This window comes from Lathamus discolor, chromosome 13 (assembly GCF_037157495.1).
Source record: "Lathamus discolor isolate bLatDis1 chromosome 13, bLatDis1.hap1, whole genome shotgun sequence".
Lineage (NCBI taxonomy): Eukaryota > Metazoa > Chordata > Aves > Psittaciformes > Psittacidae > Lathamus > Lathamus discolor.
Window position 1 is genome coordinate 12,547,305 of NC_088896.1, and position 16,129 is coordinate 12,563,433.

Sequence of the window (16,129 nt, forward strand, 5' to 3'; positions counted from 1 at the left end):
TGGTCCTCAACCAGGAGGCCTACCTGCTGTTCTACGTGAGGTGGGAGCGCCTGCAGCTCTCTGATCGAGAGCGGTTCATTTGGTCAAACAGTCGCAGTTAACCCGTGCCCTTGTCTTCCAGGCTCTCCGGCCCAGAGAAGAGCTTGGACAGGCCCATTGCCAGAGCTGTCCCCAGGCTGACTGGCTCCGAGGGCACCGTCTCCAAAGAGGCCAAGAAAACTGTGAGCCACAGGCCCCTGTTGCCATCACTGGTGAGTCCTGGAGGCTGCTCTTGGGCAGTGCTCACAGGAGCTGGGAGGTGCTGTCCCTCGGGCCGCTCTGCTGCAGCCGGGCAGGGAGCAGGCTCTTTGCAGGAGGGATCCTGCTGGGTCGTGGGTGCCTGCGTGGCCCCGAGGGCAGGATCACTTTGTGCCCCTGGCTCCTTGAATTCTCTCCGCCCTGAACTTCTCCCTCTCTCTTTGTCCAGGGACGCAGCGTGTGGCCAGAGAGGAGGGGGCCAGGGCCGGAGGTCGGGGTGCCCGTGGACCGCAGCACATTGAGTACGGGACCAGAGCTGCGGAACGGCCCCGCCCCAGAGAAGCTGCCCGCTACATCGCTGCCAAGCGGGGCGCCCTTCAAAGCCACCTGTGTGGGCACAGCGCTGCCCCGTGCCGCAGCCCAGAGCCCAGAGCCTCCCAGGTCCGCGTCATCCCTGGGCTCCAGCAGCACCAGCGGAGCACGCTCAGCTGAAGCAGATCATCCCCAGCAGAGCTCCTGGGAGGAAAGGATGCCGCCTGCCCGGGCCACATCCCCAGTGCTGCTGGGCCTCACCCAGCAGCCCGGGAGCACTGCGCATAGAGCCCGTGACTCGGAGGAGGACTCGGGAAGCAGCAGTGCTGCCAGCCCAGCGCATGCTGCAGTGGGGAAGCTGGTCACAGTTTCCCAGGAGGCCGGGAGCAGAACCAGCAGCTCCAGCACCTCTCGGGAGACGGACCGTGGCACCGACGTCCCCAGTGCCGCGCCGGCCGCCCCCACAGCCACCAGGCGCAGGAAGGCGAAATGCCCCTGGTCGGCCAGCGCCGCTGTGGGGCAGAGCAGCGGCACATCACCACCACCGGCCAAGAAGCTGGCGCTCTCTGCCAGAAAGGTGAGCCTGAGCTTCTGCCGGGGCCTTCAGCAGGTGCCTTGTGTCTTCAGAAGCGGGCTTGTGATGGCAGCAAGTGCAGAGCCGGGGCTGGGGATCGTGCCTGGCCAGAGAGGGTGGAGAGAGCCCCAGCCCAGGCTGCGGAGGGGGGGCAGAGCTGCTGCTGTTCACATGAGTGACGCAGGAGAGATGGCTCCTGTCTTGCTGAGGACACAGGGCAGCCTCGCCAGCCCTCGCTGGGGCGAGCGGGAGCAGGAGGGCTCAGAGCTGCCCTCTGGGCACAGCGGTGCAGCCGGGGCTCAGCACCGGGCCCCGGGGCTTCTGGTCTTGAAACTTCCTTGCTTCCTTTTTTCCTTTGTGCTCCTACCTAAAAGCACTTCTGATTCCTCTTCCACCACCCCGCTTCCCTCCCCCCGTGCAGGCCCCCTTTCCCTGGGCTCCCTTCTTGACTTTCCCCTCTTGGCTGACGGAATCCTCTTGTCTTCAGCTCACCAAGTCTTTATTTGTGCCAGTCCCTGCAGGGCAGGAAGCTGCACAGGAGTGCCCACCACGCGTGGCATCGCGCGCAAGTCGCTGGCAGCAGCTTCCCACCGAACAGCAGCCGCCCCAGCTCGGCTCTGCTGCCTTTGGGCACGTGCAGGTGAGCGGTGCCCATCGCTGCCCGGCTCCTGCGCCGCAGCCAGGCCACCTGCGGCCTCGGGGGGCTCCTCGAGGTGATTCTGGCCTCGGCGCTGGCTCGGGGGTGATTTCGGCATCTGGCTCCCCTGCTCTGGACTGCCCCATGGCCAGCCCAGCCCCTCAGCACCCAGCCTCCCCCCCGGACAGTGCTGGTCCATCACCACCCCTCACACCACCTTTCTCTCTGCAGCTGGGAGGAGCTCAGACCGGTCACCACTGGCTCCTTCACAAAGAAGAGGCGGCACGAGGCAATCAGCAGCCTCGGTGCTCCAGCGGCTCAAGAGGAGGTCTCCATCCCACACAAGAAGAAGAGAGTCCTCCTGCTGTGAAGGCCTCTGAGCCCCTGGAGGGCCTGGAGGCAGCAGGTCCCAGTCGTGACGAGGAGGCGCCGGGCTCGCAGGCCCTGGAGAGCTGGCCCATGTCATCCCCCCGTGCCCACCCAGACTGGGAGCCCACCTTGCTGCAAGGAGGGCAAAGAAAGGGAAAGAGGAGGAAGATGAGCAGCACCACAGAATCACAGAATCCCAAGGGTTGGAAGGGACCTAAAAAGATCATCTAGTCCAACCCCCCTGCAAGAGCAGGGTAACCTACAGTACATCACACAGGAACTTGTCCAGGCGGGCCTTGAATATCTCCAGTGTAGGAGACTCCACAACCCCCCTGGGCAACCTGTTCCAGTGCTCTGTCACTCTTACAGTAAAGAAGTTCTTCCTGATGTTAACGTGGAACTTCCTATGCTCCAGTTTACACCCATTGCCCCTTGTCCTATCACTGGATATCACTGAAAAAAGCCTAGCTCCATCATCCTGACACCCACCCTTTACATATTTGTAAACATTGATGAGGTCACCCCTCAGTCTCCTCTTCTCCAAGCTAAAGAGACCCAGCTCCCTCAGCCTCTCCTCATAAGGGAGATGTTCCACTCCCTTCATCATCTTTGTGGCTCTGCGCTGGACTCCTTCCAGCAATTCCCTGTCCTTCTTGAACAGAGGGGCCCAGAACTGGACGCAATATTCCAGATGCGGCCTCACCAAGGCTGAGTAGAGGGGGAGGAGAACCTCTCTTGACCTACTAACCACTCCCTTTCTAATGCACCCTAAGATGCCATTTGCCTTCTTGGCCACAAGAGCACATTGCTGGCTCATGGTCATCCTCCTATCCACCAGGACCCCCAGGTCCCTTTCCCCTTCGCTGCTTTCCAGCAGGTCAACCCCCAACCTGTACTGGTACATGGGGTTGTTCTTCCCCAGATGCAAGACTCTACACTTGCCCTTGTTAAATTTCATCAAGTTTCTCCCCGCCCAACTCTCCAGCCTGTCCAGGTCTCGCTGAATGGCAGCACAGTCCTCTGGTGTGTCAGCCACTCCTCCCAGTTTTGTGTCATCAGCAAACTTGCTGAGGGTGCACTCAGTTCCCTCATCCAGGTCATTGATGAAAATATTAAACAGCACCGGTCCCAGCACCGACCCCTGAGGAACTCCACTAGTCACAGACCTCCAGCTAGATTCTGCGCCATTGACCACAACTCTCTGCCTTCTTCCTTTCAACCAGTTCTCGATCCACCTCACTACTTGATCGTCAAGCCCACACTTCTTTAGCTTATCTATGAGGATGCTGTGGGAGACAGTATCAAATGCCTTACTGAAATCAAGAAAAACTACATCTACCGCTCTACCATCATCCCTCCACCTAGTCACTTCCTCATAGAAGGCTATAAGGTTGGTCATACATGACTTCCCCCTCATAAAACCATGTTGGCTGTTCTTAATGACCCCCTCATCCTTGATATGCCTAGTGATGGAGTCAAGAATAAGTTGTTCCATCACCTTTCCAGGGATGGAGGTAAGGCTGACCGGTCTATAATTACCCGGGTCCTCCTTCTTGCCCTTTTTATAGATTGGTGTGACCTTTGCCATCCGCCAATCCTCAGGCACCTCGCCCGTTTCCAGGCAGCTGCCTAGACCTGTAAGCACCAGAGACTGCACACCAGTGCTCCAAAGGGCCATTAGGGCAGACAAGCCACCAGCTCTCCAGGCTGCAGGCACAGGGTCATGCTTGCGGTGCGAATGACTTTGGCAGCTGGCGTAAAAATTTACCCCCAGCTCCTCCCTGCCCAGGACAGGCCCCAGTATGCCCAAGTCCCCTGCACCCTCATGACATTGTTGGTCCTGACAGTGTCTTTTGGGGCACGGGATCTGCCTTGGACGATGAGCCTCTGCCTCGTGCTCACCTTGCCTGTTTCCACAGTGGCAGCGGACAGCCAGGCTGGGGCTGGGCACAGGCACTGCCCTGCTGCCCAAAGGCCTGCACATGGCCGTGGGGCTGGCACAGCACCAATGACCCAGCTGGAGTCCACAGTGGTGGAGCAGCTGCTTGTGGATTCCTTGGACAAAGCTTATGGCAAACAAGGTAATTAATCCCTTCTTGCCTGGGTGGGCGAGCAGCAGCGCAGCTCCCCTGCCTTGAGCCCTGCCAGGGCCTGAGCTAGAGCCAGGCTGCTGCACCCAGGTGGGGTCCTGGAGTGAGGGGCTCCAACCCTGGCCCTGTGCTGGCGGGAGCCGTGGAGCATGGCCTGGGGCTCTGTGCTGACAACGCTGCCTTGCAGTCTTGACCTGGAATGGCGGTGTCTCGGCTGTCAGTTGGGATGCCATTCAGTCTGCAGCCTCAGCTCGCAGGAAGACCATCCTCGATGAGTGGGATGAGGAGTTTGACAGAGGGAAGGTGGGTGCTGGCCCCATCCCTGGCTGGGCTGGTGGGAAGAACCTTGGGCCTCCTTGTGCTGACCCCGAGCCTTCCTGCCTCTGCACAGGTGAAGAAGGTGAAAAAGCGGAGGAGGGAGCAGAGACACCAGAACCCCTTCCAGTGGCTGCACCGCCAGCGCAGCTTCTGGGCAGTGACGCATCCGGCCAAGGCAGCGAGCCTGCGCCACCGGCTCTGAGGTGAGCAGGTCCAGGGGCCCGGAGCAGAGCCGCAGGGGGCAGGCGCAGGGCAGCTGCATGGCGGGTGCTCACACGGCTCCTTTCCTTCCAGCCCGAGTGCCAGCGAGCGGCAGGAGCAGCCCCTGCCATGGAGGCCTGTCCCGGGAGCTGCTGTGGAGGGAAGAGGACACCGCTCCCCACAGCTCCACGCCCATGTCCCTGCCTTCTGCTGTGAAGGAGCCCGGGAGGACCGTGCCTCGTCCGGGCTCCTTCAGCAGCTTCCCTGCGCCTAGGGCTGGAGCAGCCCTTTCTCCCCCCCAAGCCTGGAGCCCGGCTCGGGGGGGGCTCCTGCCAAGTGCCTCAGGACCGTCGCTGCTGCTCCAGCCCCATGACCCCGGCTGCGGTCCGCGCCTGGGGCTGCCCTTCCCCCTCCTACCCCCCCTTTCCCTCCTCTCCACGTTGGAGGCACCGTTAACGTTAACTTTCACCGGCCCTGCCCGTGCCGCGCACGGGGGTTGGCGCCTCGCGGGGCCGGGGCGGCCGCGGCCGGCAATAAAGATGTGTTGGTGATGCGGTAGCGCTCAGCTCTGGGTTAGGGCCAGCGGGCCCCGCTCCCGCAGCGGGGGTGGTGGAGGAAGCGCTGGGAGAGAAGCAGCTCCTGGTGCCTGGGGCGAGCGCACAGGGTGGGCTCCTGGGTCCTGCTCGGCTCTGACTGGGGCCAGCCTCATCCTGCCCTGGCTCTGGGCCGCTGCTGCTGCTGCTGCTGCTGCTGCTGCGCGTGAGCCGCCTGCGGGGTCAGTGCTGCTGTGCTCATGCCCCTGCTGCAGGCCTCTGAGGCAGGTTCCTGTGGATGGGCAGGTGCGTTTTCCTCCAGCAAGGGCTTTGCTGAGGAGGCTGGAGTCTGTCTGGGCGTGATCTCAAACCGAGGTGTCCATGCTGGCCACTGTGCTGGTGCCCGTTCTCCCCATGAGCTGCAGGCACCTGGCTGCTGCTGGGGGCAATGCCGAGGGTTCATGGGCTGCTTTCCTGTCTGTGACAGTTGTGCATTGCACTTTGTTGTTCTACCCTAGAAGTGATTGTGCTTGGCAGCAGGGAGGTTACTGTGTGAGGCCCGCCTGGACAAGTTCCTGTGTGATGTACTGTAGGTTACCCTGCTCTTGCAGGGGGGTTGGACTAGATGATCTTTTTAGGTCCCTTCCAACCCTTGGGATTCTGTGTGATTCTGTGTGATTCTGTGTGAGATAAGGTGCAAGTACCCAGCCCACTGGTGTGCGGCCGCAGGAATCATAGAATAGTTCGGGTTGGAAAGGACCTCAAGATCATCCAGTTCCAACCCCCCTGCCATGGGCAGGGACACCTCACACTAAAGCATCCCACCCAAGGCTTCATCCAGCCTGGCCTTGAACACTGCCAGGGATGGAGCATTCCCAGCTTCCTTGGGCAACCCATTCCAGTGCCTCACCACCCTAACAGGAAAGAATTTCCTCCTTAGATCCAATCTAAACTTCCCCTGTGTAAGTTTTAACCCGTTACCCCTTGTCCTGTCACTACAGTCCCTGACAAAGAGTCCCTCTGCAGCATCCCTATGGAATCCCCTTCCTCCTCTGTTTAACCCCCCCGTCGCACCTCGGGTCCTGCTTTCTGTGAGCCATTCCCGTGTTGCAGCGGTGCTGGCATGTGCCATGGGGCTGCCCGTCTGAGACAGCTCCGTCACGTGCACCCACTGCAGCCCTGGGAGGTGCTTTCATGCTGAGCATCCCTGTCAGGTCTAAGGTGTCGTACTGGAGCAGTCCGGGCAAGTTCAACGTATTGAAGAGAAACATTAAAACGAAAAGAAAACCCCCACCTCCAGGGCCCCTCGTCCCGCCCGCGCGCTGTATGGCTGTATCACACGTGCCATTGCTGCTGGTAGTTTGTCCGAGTTTAATATCGCCACTTGTTCTGCCGCCGGCTCTGTGCTCTCATTGTGACCCTGCCGATGCTCGTGCCCCCGCCGGGCCCCGCCGCCGCTCCTGGGGGGCTGGGGGGGAGGGCGTGTCCCCGCCGGGCGCTGCCCGGGGCCGCGGTAGGCACGTCACAAAGCCCCTGCCGCAGCGCTGCCCCCGGCACTATATAAGCGCCGCAGCCGCACCCTCGGCTCAGTCCTCTCGCCCGGAGCTGGGCGGGCCGAGGAGGCGGAGCGTGAGCTTCCTTCCACGGCTTCAGCACGCGGCTGATCGGGCGGAGCCGTCGGCTCCAGGCGGCTGGTTGGACGGACGCGGAGGAGCGGGCTTCGAGCCCTGCAAGCGGCTGACGGGGCAGGCCCCGAGGGTTGGGCGCCGTTCATTGGGTGCGGGAACAGCGGCCCCTGCTCCTCGGGACACCTGCGTCTGGCGCGCGGTGGGGGGGGGGCCCAGGCGGGGAATGCCGGTCAGGGCCCTGCCGGTGTCGGGCCGGTGCCCGCGGCGGTGGCAGGGCCGGCCCAGGCCGTGTGCTGTTGTGCCAGCAACACGCGGTCCTGCGGTGGGAACAGAGCGGCCCAGTGTCCCCCACTCAACTGCCCGCCTCTCCCTGCAGCCGAGAGCGCCAGGCCTCACCATGCCGGTCATGGAGAAGCTGCGGAAGATAATGAAGCGGGCCCGGCGGGAGATGAGCAGGAGAGGGAAGGTGGCCGATCTGCTGGCTCGGGCTGTCAAGAAGGTGCTGCCGCAGAAGGCCGAGAGTGAACTCGCCCCCTGGAGCTTCTTCCAGCAGCTGCAGAAGATCTGCAGCACCTTAGGGCGCATGAGCTCCCCAGCCAAGGCTGCCGGACCCCAGTGCGGCCCCGAGGAGGAGCAGCAGGTCAAGCAGGGTAAGTGCCGGGGACTCAGTGGGCACAAGCGCAGCCCGCACTGCGCAGCTCACCCACCATTCCTCATCCCACAGAGAGCAGCGACGCCCCAGTGGGCCCAGGGGACGGGATCCCTGCGCCCCAGGTGGTGCTGTTCCCCGTGGAGCGCCTGTCCATGCAGTGGCAGCGGGTGCACCCGATCGGCGCGGGACTGCGTAACCTCGGGAACACATGTTTCCTGAACTCCACCGTGCAGTGCCTCACGTACACCCCGCCGCTCGCTAACTACCTGCTTTCCAAGGAGCACCGCTGCACCAGTGAGTAGTGGGGCCTGGCTCGGCGGGCGGCTGTGCTGGCAGGTCCCTGCGCCCCGTGCTGGGCTCAGTATCTCAGCACACGTGGCTCTGGCAAGGGCCATGGGGGTGTCAGGAGGAACCTTCTCTGCTCCCTCCTGCCACTTCCCCACGGAGGTGCTGTTCCTGTGTACGGCTCCCTTTTCCCGGCCATAGCTGCATCCCTGAGCTTTGCATCCTTGCGTCTGGGGACCCTTGTGTCCATGGTGGGTGTAGCCAGGGCTAAGATGGCTCCAGCGGGATCTGCTGGCTTCGTGGGGACTGAGCTGGACGTCCCAAACAGCCCCAGCCTGCGTGAGGGCGGAAGGCTGCGTGCAGGCAGCAGATGCTGTTGATGCGTGGCTTAGAAAGGCAATGTGATAGGCATCGCTCCGACCTGTACTATCGCATCTCCCATCTCCTGCCCCATCTCCTGTACTGCTCTGACCTCTCCTGCGTTTGTCCCCAACCTCCTGTCATCTTCTCCTCTGCCACAGGTGACCAAGGCAGCTTCTGCATGATCTGTATCATGCAGAATCACGTGGCTCAGGCTTTTGCGAACAGTGGGAGCGTGATAGAGCCAACGGCCTTTGTCCAAGACCTCAAGGGTAGGAATGACTCCCCTGTGCTCCCCACCCCTCCCATAGCCGTGCTGGAGAGCAGGGAGTAGTGTGTGAGCAGAACCTTTGAGAAGAGGCCAGCAGAGCTCATGGAGCCTGCGGGGACCTGGTGACCTCATGGGCTGTGTGTGGGGTTCCCCCGTAGCGGACAGGACTCTGCCGTCCGCTTTGGTTTGAGGGGGCTCAACCGCTGGGGCCACCGCGGGAGGTGGGGTCTGTGTCTCGCAGCACGTGCCGGGGCTGATTGCTCCCTCTCCTGCAGAGATCGCTGGGCGCATGCGCTTCGGTCAGCAGGAGGACGCGCATGAATTCCTGCGTTACACCATCGACGCCATGCAGCAGTCCTGCCTGAGTGGCTGCACCAGGTACGTGGGGCCTCTCTCTGATGGGCTGTCCCTGCTCTTCTCCGCTGTCCTCTCGCTGTGGGGTCAGCGTGTTCCCCGGGCGGCACTTGCGTTCCTGGGCCCTTGCCCCGGGAAGCTGCGTTGCCCCTGCAGCGCCCAGCCCTGAGCTCCAGCCAGGAGTTTGTGCTGAGGACACCGTGGCGGCCGCGGGGTGGCCGTGGTGCAGGGACGGTGTGAGAGCCGGTGCTGCTGTCTCTAGGTTGGATTGCGAGACCCAGGCAACGACACTGGTCCACCGGATCTTTGGCGGCTACCTGCGATCCCGTGGTGAGTGCTCGGTGCCAGGCCCCAGGCCTGCAGTCACTCGGGGCTGTTGCTTTGCCGGGAGCCCTGTAGTTAAAATGCTTTGGGAAAATCACTGAGCACATGGACGTGATCCGGAGCTGCAGTCGGTCAGTCCCGTGGGACCTGTGGGTCAGGAGCCCGGTTGTGGCGACGGCAAGAGCTGTCGGCCGTGGATGCCCAGCTCATCGCCACCAGGAAATGGACCCCCTGGCAACACTTGCTGTGCCAGCACGCAGTGGAATTGGCAGCCTTCCTCTGTGCCTCCTGGTGCTCCCGTCCCAGAGCTCGAGCCCGGAGAGGGGGAGGCAGTTCCTGCACTGTGCTGGGTGGCGACGGGTGCAGGTTGGTGTGCCAGGGTGTGCTCATTGCTCTTCCCTTTGCAGTGGAGTGTTTGGCGTGCAAGAGCGTCTCGGACACGTACGACCCTTTCCTGGACCTGCCACTGGAGATCTGGGTACTGCAGCGGGCTGGGGACGCGGTGCTCCTGCTCTCCTGGGGCCGGCATTGCGGCAGGGAGCGGGGCTGTGGCCTGGCCGGGCCAGCCGTGCGCTCACCTCTCCTCCGTCCTTGCAGCAAGCCAAAGACCTACGCAAGGCGCTGGAGCTGTTTGTGAAGCCAGACCTGCTGGGTGGGGAGAACCCCTACCTGTGCGCAGGGTGCGTGTGGGGCTGTGGGCAGGGACCTGGGCCAGCAGATGTGGCCGTGAGCAGGTGCCTGGTGCCTGCGGGGTCATTTCCCATGGCGTTTGCCACTTGGCCAGAGCTGGCAATCATCTGGGTGGTGGAACAGCTTGAATGACACAGCTCTTCCTGCGCAGATGCAACAACAGAGTCTCGGCAACAAAACGCTTCAGCATCCACCGAGCCTCCAATGTTCTCACGCTGTCACTGAAGAGGTTCTTCTGTGGTGGACAGAAAATCACCAAGGTGAGCGCTCGGCAGTGCAGAGCTCGGGCTGTCTTCTTGCCGGAGCAGCAGGGTGGGAGGAGGTCCTGCCGCTCTTGGCCAGCCTCGCGCCAGCAGCTCGTGCTGGCACCTTCCTCACGGTGACCTCTGCCTGGGGAGGGCAGCTCCTGCTCCCTCAGGAGATGGACACGCAGGACAGCTGAGCTGCTCCTGCTCTAGCAAGAAACCCGCCTGCTGTGCAGGCTCCCGAGGCATCCTCTCTTCCTCTGCAGGCTGTGCCGTACCCCGAGTTCCTCGACATCCGCCCGTACATGTCAGAGGACAAGGGGGATCCTGTAATGTATGGGCTGTATGCAGTGCTGGTGCACTCTGGGTACAGCTGCCACACGGGGCACTACTACTGCTATGTGAAGGTGAGCCCGGGGCACTCTGGGGTGGGAGCTGCTGGGTCCCTGCAGGGTGCGGGAAGGAGGATGCCCAGCAGATGTGCACGGTGGTGAGCACTGGAGGGATGCGGGGTACAGGCTGTGCTCCAGTCTGGTCTTCGGGCCAGGAGAGGCCCTGGACACAGCCCAACCCCATTCTCTTTTCTCCTTCTGCAGGCGAGCAACGGGCAATGGTATCACATGAATGACAGTATGGTCCGCTGCACCAGTGTCGACGTGGTCCTCAACCAGGAGGCCTACCTGCTGTTCTACGTGAGGTGGGAGCGCCTGCAGCTCTCTGATCGAGAGCGGTTCATTTGGTCAAACAGTCGCAGTTAACCCGTGCCCTTGTCTTCCAGGCTCTCCGGCCCAGAGAAGAGCTTGGACAGGCCCATTGCCAGAGCTGTCCCCAGGCTGACTGGCTCCGAGGGCACCGTCTCCAAAGAGGCCAAGAAAACTGTGAGCCACAGGCCCCTGTTGCCATCACTGGTGAGTCCTGGAGGCTGCTCTTGGGCAGTGCTCACAGGAGCTGGGAGGTGCTGTCCCTCGGGCCGCTCTGCTGCAGCCGGGCAGGGAGCAGGCTCTTTGCAGGAGGGATCCTGCTGGGTCGTGGGTGCCTGCGTGGCCCCGAGGGCAGGATCACTTTGTGCCCCTGGCTCCTTGAATTCTCTCCGCCCTGAACTTCTCCCTCTCTCTTTGTCCAGGGACGCAGCGTGTGGCCAGAGAGGAGGGGGCCAGGGCCGGAGGTCGGGGTGCCCGTGGACCGCAGCACATTGAGTACGGGACCAGAGCTGCGGAACGGCCCCGCCCCAGAGAAGCTGCCCGCTACATCGCTGCCAAGCGGGGCGCCCTTCAAAGCCACCTGTGTGGGCACAGCGCTGCCCCGTGCCGCAGCCCAGAGCCCAGAGCCTCCCAGGTCCGCGTCATCCCTGGGCTCCAGCACCACCAGCGGAGCACGCTCAGCTGAAGCAGATCATCCCCAGCAGAGCTCCTGGGAGGAAAGGATGCCGCCTGCCCGGGCCACATCCCCAGTGCTGCTGGGCCTCACCCAGCAGCCCGGGAGCACTGCGCATAGAGCCCGTGACTCGGAGGAGGACTCGGGAAGCAGCAGTGCTGCCAGCCCAGCGCATGCTGCAGTGGGGAAGCTGGTCACAGTTTCCCAGGAGGCCGGGAGCAGAACCAGCAGCTCCAGCACCTCTCGGGAGACGGACCGTGGCACCGACGTCCCCAGTGCCGCGCCGGCCGCCCCCACAGCCACCAGGCGCAGGAAGGCGAAATGCCCCTGGTCGGCCAGCGCCGCTGTGGGGCAGAGCAGCGGCACATCACCACCACCGGCCAAGAAGCTGGCGCTCTCTGCCAGAAAGGTGAGCCTGAGCTTCTGCCGGGGCCTTCAGCAGGTGCCTTGTGTCTTCAGAAGCGGGCTTGTGATGGCAGCAAGTGCAGAGCCGGGGCTGGGGATCGTGCCTGGCCAGAGAGGGTGGAGAGAGCCCCAGCCCAGGCTGCGGAGGGGGGGCAGAGCTGCTGCTGTTCACATGAGTGACGCAGGAGAGATGGCTCCTGTCTTGCTGAGGACACAGGGCAGCCTCGCCAGCCCTCGCTGGGGCGAGCGGGAGCAGGAGGGCTCAGAGCTGCCCTCTGGGCACAGCGGTGCAGCCGGGGCTCAGCACCGGGCCCCGGGGCTTCTGGTCTTGAAACTTCCTTGCTTCCTTTTTTCCTTTGTGCTCCTACCTAAAAGCACTTCTGATTCCTCTTCCACCACCCCGCTTCCCTCCCCCCGTGCAGGCCCCCTTTCCCTGGGCTCCCTTCTTGACTTTCCCCTCTTGGCTGACGGAATCCTCTTGTCTTCAGCTCACCAAGTCTTTATTTGTGCCAGTCCCTGCAGGGCAGGAAGCTGCACAGGAGTGCCCACCACGCGTGGCATCGCGCGCAAGTCGCTGGCAGCAGCTTCCCACCGAACAGCAGCCGCCCCAGCTCGGCTCTGCTGCCTTTGGGCACGTGCAGGTGAGCGGTGCCCATCGCTGCCCGGCTCCTGCGCCGCAGCCAGGCCACCTGCGGCCTCGGGGGGCTCCTCGAGGTGATTCTGGCCTCGGCGCTGGCTCGGGGGTGATTTCGGCATCTGGCTCCCCTGCTCTGGACTGCCCCATGGCCAGCCCAGCCCCTCAGCACCCAGCCTCCCCCCCGGACAGTGCTGGTCCATCACCACCCCTCACACCACCTTTCTCTCTGCAGCTGGGAGGAGCTCAGACCGGTCACCACTGGCTCCTTCACAAAGAAGAGGCGGCACGAGGCAATCAGCAGCCTCGGTGCTCCAGCGGCTCAAGAGGAGGTCTCCATCCCACACAAGAAGAAGAGAGTCCTCCTGCTGTGAAGGCCTCTGAGCCCCTGGAGGGCCTGGAGGCAGCAGGTCCCAGTCGTGACGAGGAGGCGCCGGGCTCGCAGGCCCTGGAGAGCTGGCCCATGTCATCCCCCCGTGCCCACCCAGACTGGGAGCCCACCTTGCTGCAAGGAGGGCAAAGAAAGGGAAAGAGGAGGAAGATGAGCAGCACCACAGAATCACAGAATCCCAAGGGTTGGAAGGGACCTAAAAAGATCATCTAGTCCAACCCCCCTGCAAGAGCAGGGTAACCTACAGTACATCACACAGGAACTTGTCCAGGCGGGCCTTGAATATCTCCAGTGTAGGAGACTCCACAACCCCCCTGGGCAACCTGTTCCAGTGCTCTGTCACTCTTACAGTAAAGAAGTTCTTCCTGATGTTAACGTGGAACTTCCTATGCTCCAGTTTACACCCATTGCCCCTTGTCCTATCACTGGATATCACTGAAAAAAGCCTAGCTCCATCATCCTGACACCCACCCTTTACATATTTGTAAACATTGATGAGGTCACCCCTCAGTCTCCTCTTCTCCAAGCTAAAGAGACCCAGCTCCCTCAGCCTCTCCTCATAAGGGAGATGTTCCACTCCCTTCATCATCTTTGTGGCTCTGCGCTGGACTCCTTCCAGCAATTCCCTGTCCTTCTTGAACAGAGGGGCCCAGAACTGGACGCAATATTCCAGATGCGGCCTCACCAAGGCTGAGTAGAGGGGGAGGAGAACCTCTCTTGACCTACTAACCACTCCCTTTCTAATGCACCCTAAGATGCCATTTGCCTTCTTGGCCACAAGAGCACATTGCTGGCTCATGGTCATCCTCCTATCCACCAGGACCCCCAGGTCCCTTTCCCCTTCGCTGCTTTCCAGCAGGTCAACCCCCAACCTGTACTGGTACATGGGGTTGTTCTTCCCCAGATGCAAGACTCTACACTTGCCCTTGTTAAATTTCATCAAGTTTCTCCCCGCCCAACTCTCCAGCCTGTCCAGGTCTCGCTGAATGGCAGCACAGTCCTCTGGTGTGTCAGCCACTCCTCCCAGTTTTGTGTCATCAGCAAACTTGCTGAGGGTGCACTCAGTTCCCTCATCCAGGTCATTGATGAAAATATTAAACAGCACCGGTCCCAGCACCGACCCCTGAGGAACTCCACTAGTCACAGACCTCCAGCTAGATTCTGCGCCATTGACCACAACTCTCTGCCTTCTTCCTTTCAACCAGTTCTCGATCCACCTCACTACTTGATCGTCAAGCCCACACTTCTTTAGCTTATCTATGAGGATGCTGTGGGAGACAGTATCAAATGCCTTACTGAAATCAAGAAAAACTACATCTACCGCTCTACCATCATCCCTCCACCTAGTCACTTCCTCATAGAAGGCTATAAGGTTGGTCATACATGACTTCCCCCTCATAAAACCATGTTGGCTGTTCTTAATGACCCCCTCATCCTTGATATGCCTAGTGATGGAGTCAAGAATAAGTTGTTCCATCACCTTTCCAGGGATGGAGGTAAGGCTGACCGGTCTATAATTACCCGGGTCCTCCTTCTTGCCCTTTTTATAGATTGGTGTGACCTTTGCCATCCGCCAATCCTCAGGCACCTCGCCCGTTTCCAGGCAGCTGCCTAGACCTGTAAGCACCAGAGACTGCACACCAGTGCTCCAAAGGGCCATTAGGGCAGACAAGCCACCAGCTCTCCAGGCTGCAGGCACAGGGTCATGCTTGCGGTGCGAATGACTTTGGCAGCTGGCGTAAAAATTTACCCCCAGCTCCTCCCTGCCCAGGACAGGCCCCAGTATGCCCAAGTCCCCTGCACCCTCATGACATTGTTGGTCCTGACAGTGTCTTTTGGGGCACGGGATCTGCCTTGGACGATGAGCCTCTGCCTCGTGCTCACCTTGCCTGTTTCCACAGTGGCAGCGGACAGCCAGGCTGGGGCTGGGCACAGGCACTGCCCTGCTGCCCAAAGGCCTGCACATGGCCGTGGGGCTGGCACAGCACCAATGACCCAGCTGGAGTCCACAGTGGTGGAGCAGCTGCTTGTGGATTCCTTGGACAAAGCTTATGGCAAACAAGGTAATTAATCCCTTCTTGCCTGGGTGGGCGAGCAGCAGCGCAGCTCCCCTGCCTTGAGCCCTGCCAGGGCCTGAGCTAGAGCCAGGCTGCTGCACCCAGGTGGGGTCCTGGAGTGAGGGGCTCCAACCCTGGCCCTGTGCTGGCGGGAGCCGTGGAGCATGGCCTGGGGCTCTGTGCTGACAACGCTGCCTTGCAGTCTTGACCTGGAATGGCGGTGTCTCGGCTGTCAGTTGGGATGCCATTCAGTCTGCAGCCTCAGCTCGCAGGAAGACCATCCTCGATGAGTGGGATGAGGAGTTTGACAGAGGGAAGGTGGGTGCTGGCCCCATCCCTGGCTGGGCTGGTGGGAAGAACCTTGGGCCTCCTTGTGCTGACCCCGAGCCTTCCTGCCTCTGCACAGGTGAAGAAGGTGAAAAAGCGGAGGAGGGAGCAGAGACACCAGAACCCCTTCCAGTGGCTGCACCGCCAGCGCAGCTTCTGGGCAGTGACGCATCCGGCCAAGGCAGCGAGCCTGCGCCACCGGCTCTGAGGTGAGCAGGTCCAGGGGCCCGGAGCAGAGCCGCAGGGGGCAGGCGCAGGGCAGCTGCATGGCGGGTGCTCACACGGCTCCTTTCCTTCCAGCCCGAATGCCAGCGAGCGGCAGGAGCAGCCCCTGCCATGGAGGCCTGTCCCGGGAGCTGCTGTGGAGGGAAGAGGACACCGCTCCCCACAGCTCCACGCCCATGTCCCTGCCTTCTGCTGTGAAGGAGCCCGGGAGGACCGTGCCTCGTCCGGGCTCCTTCAGCAGCTTCCCTGCGCCTAGGGCTGGAGCAGCCCTTTCTCCCCCCCAAGCCTGGAGCCCGGCTCGGGGGGGGCTCCTGCCAAGTGCCTCAGGACCGTCGCTGCTGCTCCAGCCCCATGACCCCGGCTGCGGTCCGCGCCTGGGGCTGCCCTTCCCCCTCCTACCCCCCCTTTCCCTCCTCTCCACGTTGGAGGCACCGTTAACGTTAACTTTCACCGGCCCTGCCCGTGCCGCGCACGGGGGTTGGCGCCTCGCGGGGCCGGGGCGGCCGCGGCCGGCAATAAAGATGTGTTGGTGATGCGGTAGCGCTCAGCTCTGGGTTAGGGCCAGCGGGCCCCGCTCCCGCAGCGGGGGTGGTGGAGGAAGCGCTGGGAGAGAAGCAGCTCCTGGTGCCTGGGGCG

At 62.1% G+C, this 16,129-nt stretch overlaps 3 protein-coding genes across 3 annotated transcripts in view; all 3 read left to right on the forward strand.

The window, feature by feature from the left end:
* Positions 1-4,796, forward strand: part of LOC136021621 (ubiquitin carboxyl-terminal hydrolase 36-like) — a 7,727-nt gene extending 2,931 nt beyond the window's left edge. The window contains exons 6-13 of the mRNA XM_065694046.1: positions 3-40; positions 122-251; positions 467-1,126; positions 1,636-1,763; positions 1,992-2,128; positions 3,881-4,210; positions 4,407-4,522; positions 4,611-4,796. Coding sequence (XP_065550118.1) covers positions 3-40; positions 122-251; positions 467-1,126; positions 1,636-1,763; positions 1,992-2,128; positions 3,881-4,210; positions 4,407-4,522; positions 4,611-4,739 — 1,668 coding nt within the window. The 3' untranslated portion in view covers positions 4,740-4,796. The remainder of the gene's footprint in view (positions 1-2; positions 41-121; positions 252-466; positions 1,127-1,635; positions 1,764-1,991; positions 2,129-3,880; positions 4,211-4,406; positions 4,523-4,610) is intronic.
* A 2,549-nt stretch (positions 4,797-7,345) lies between these two features.
* Positions 7,346-13,161, forward strand: LOC136021250 (ubiquitin carboxyl-terminal hydrolase 36-like). The gene is made up of 14 exons (XM_065693256.1): positions 7,346-7,549; positions 7,624-7,845; positions 8,358-8,468; positions 8,743-8,845; positions 9,084-9,151; positions 9,553-9,623; positions 9,743-9,825; positions 9,987-10,095; positions 10,347-10,487; positions 10,677-10,777; positions 10,859-10,988; positions 11,204-11,863; positions 12,373-12,500; positions 12,729-13,161. Exons 1-14 carry the CDS (start codon positions 7,348-7,350, stop codon positions 12,865-12,867), a joined length of 2,268 nt encoding a protein of 755 aa, XP_065549328.1. The 5' UTR covers positions 7,346-7,347; the 3' UTR covers positions 12,868-13,161.
* Positions 13,162-14,604: 1,443 nt separating this feature from the next.
* Positions 14,605-16,026, forward strand: LOC136021622 (ubiquitin carboxyl-terminal hydrolase 36-like). The gene is made up of 4 exons (XM_065694048.1): positions 14,605-14,947; positions 15,144-15,259; positions 15,348-15,477; positions 15,569-16,026. Exons 1-3 carry the CDS (start codon positions 14,605-14,607, stop codon positions 15,474-15,476), a joined length of 588 nt encoding a protein of 195 aa, XP_065550120.1. The 3' UTR covers position 15,477; positions 15,569-16,026.
* Positions 16,027-16,129: the final 103 nt, after the last annotated feature.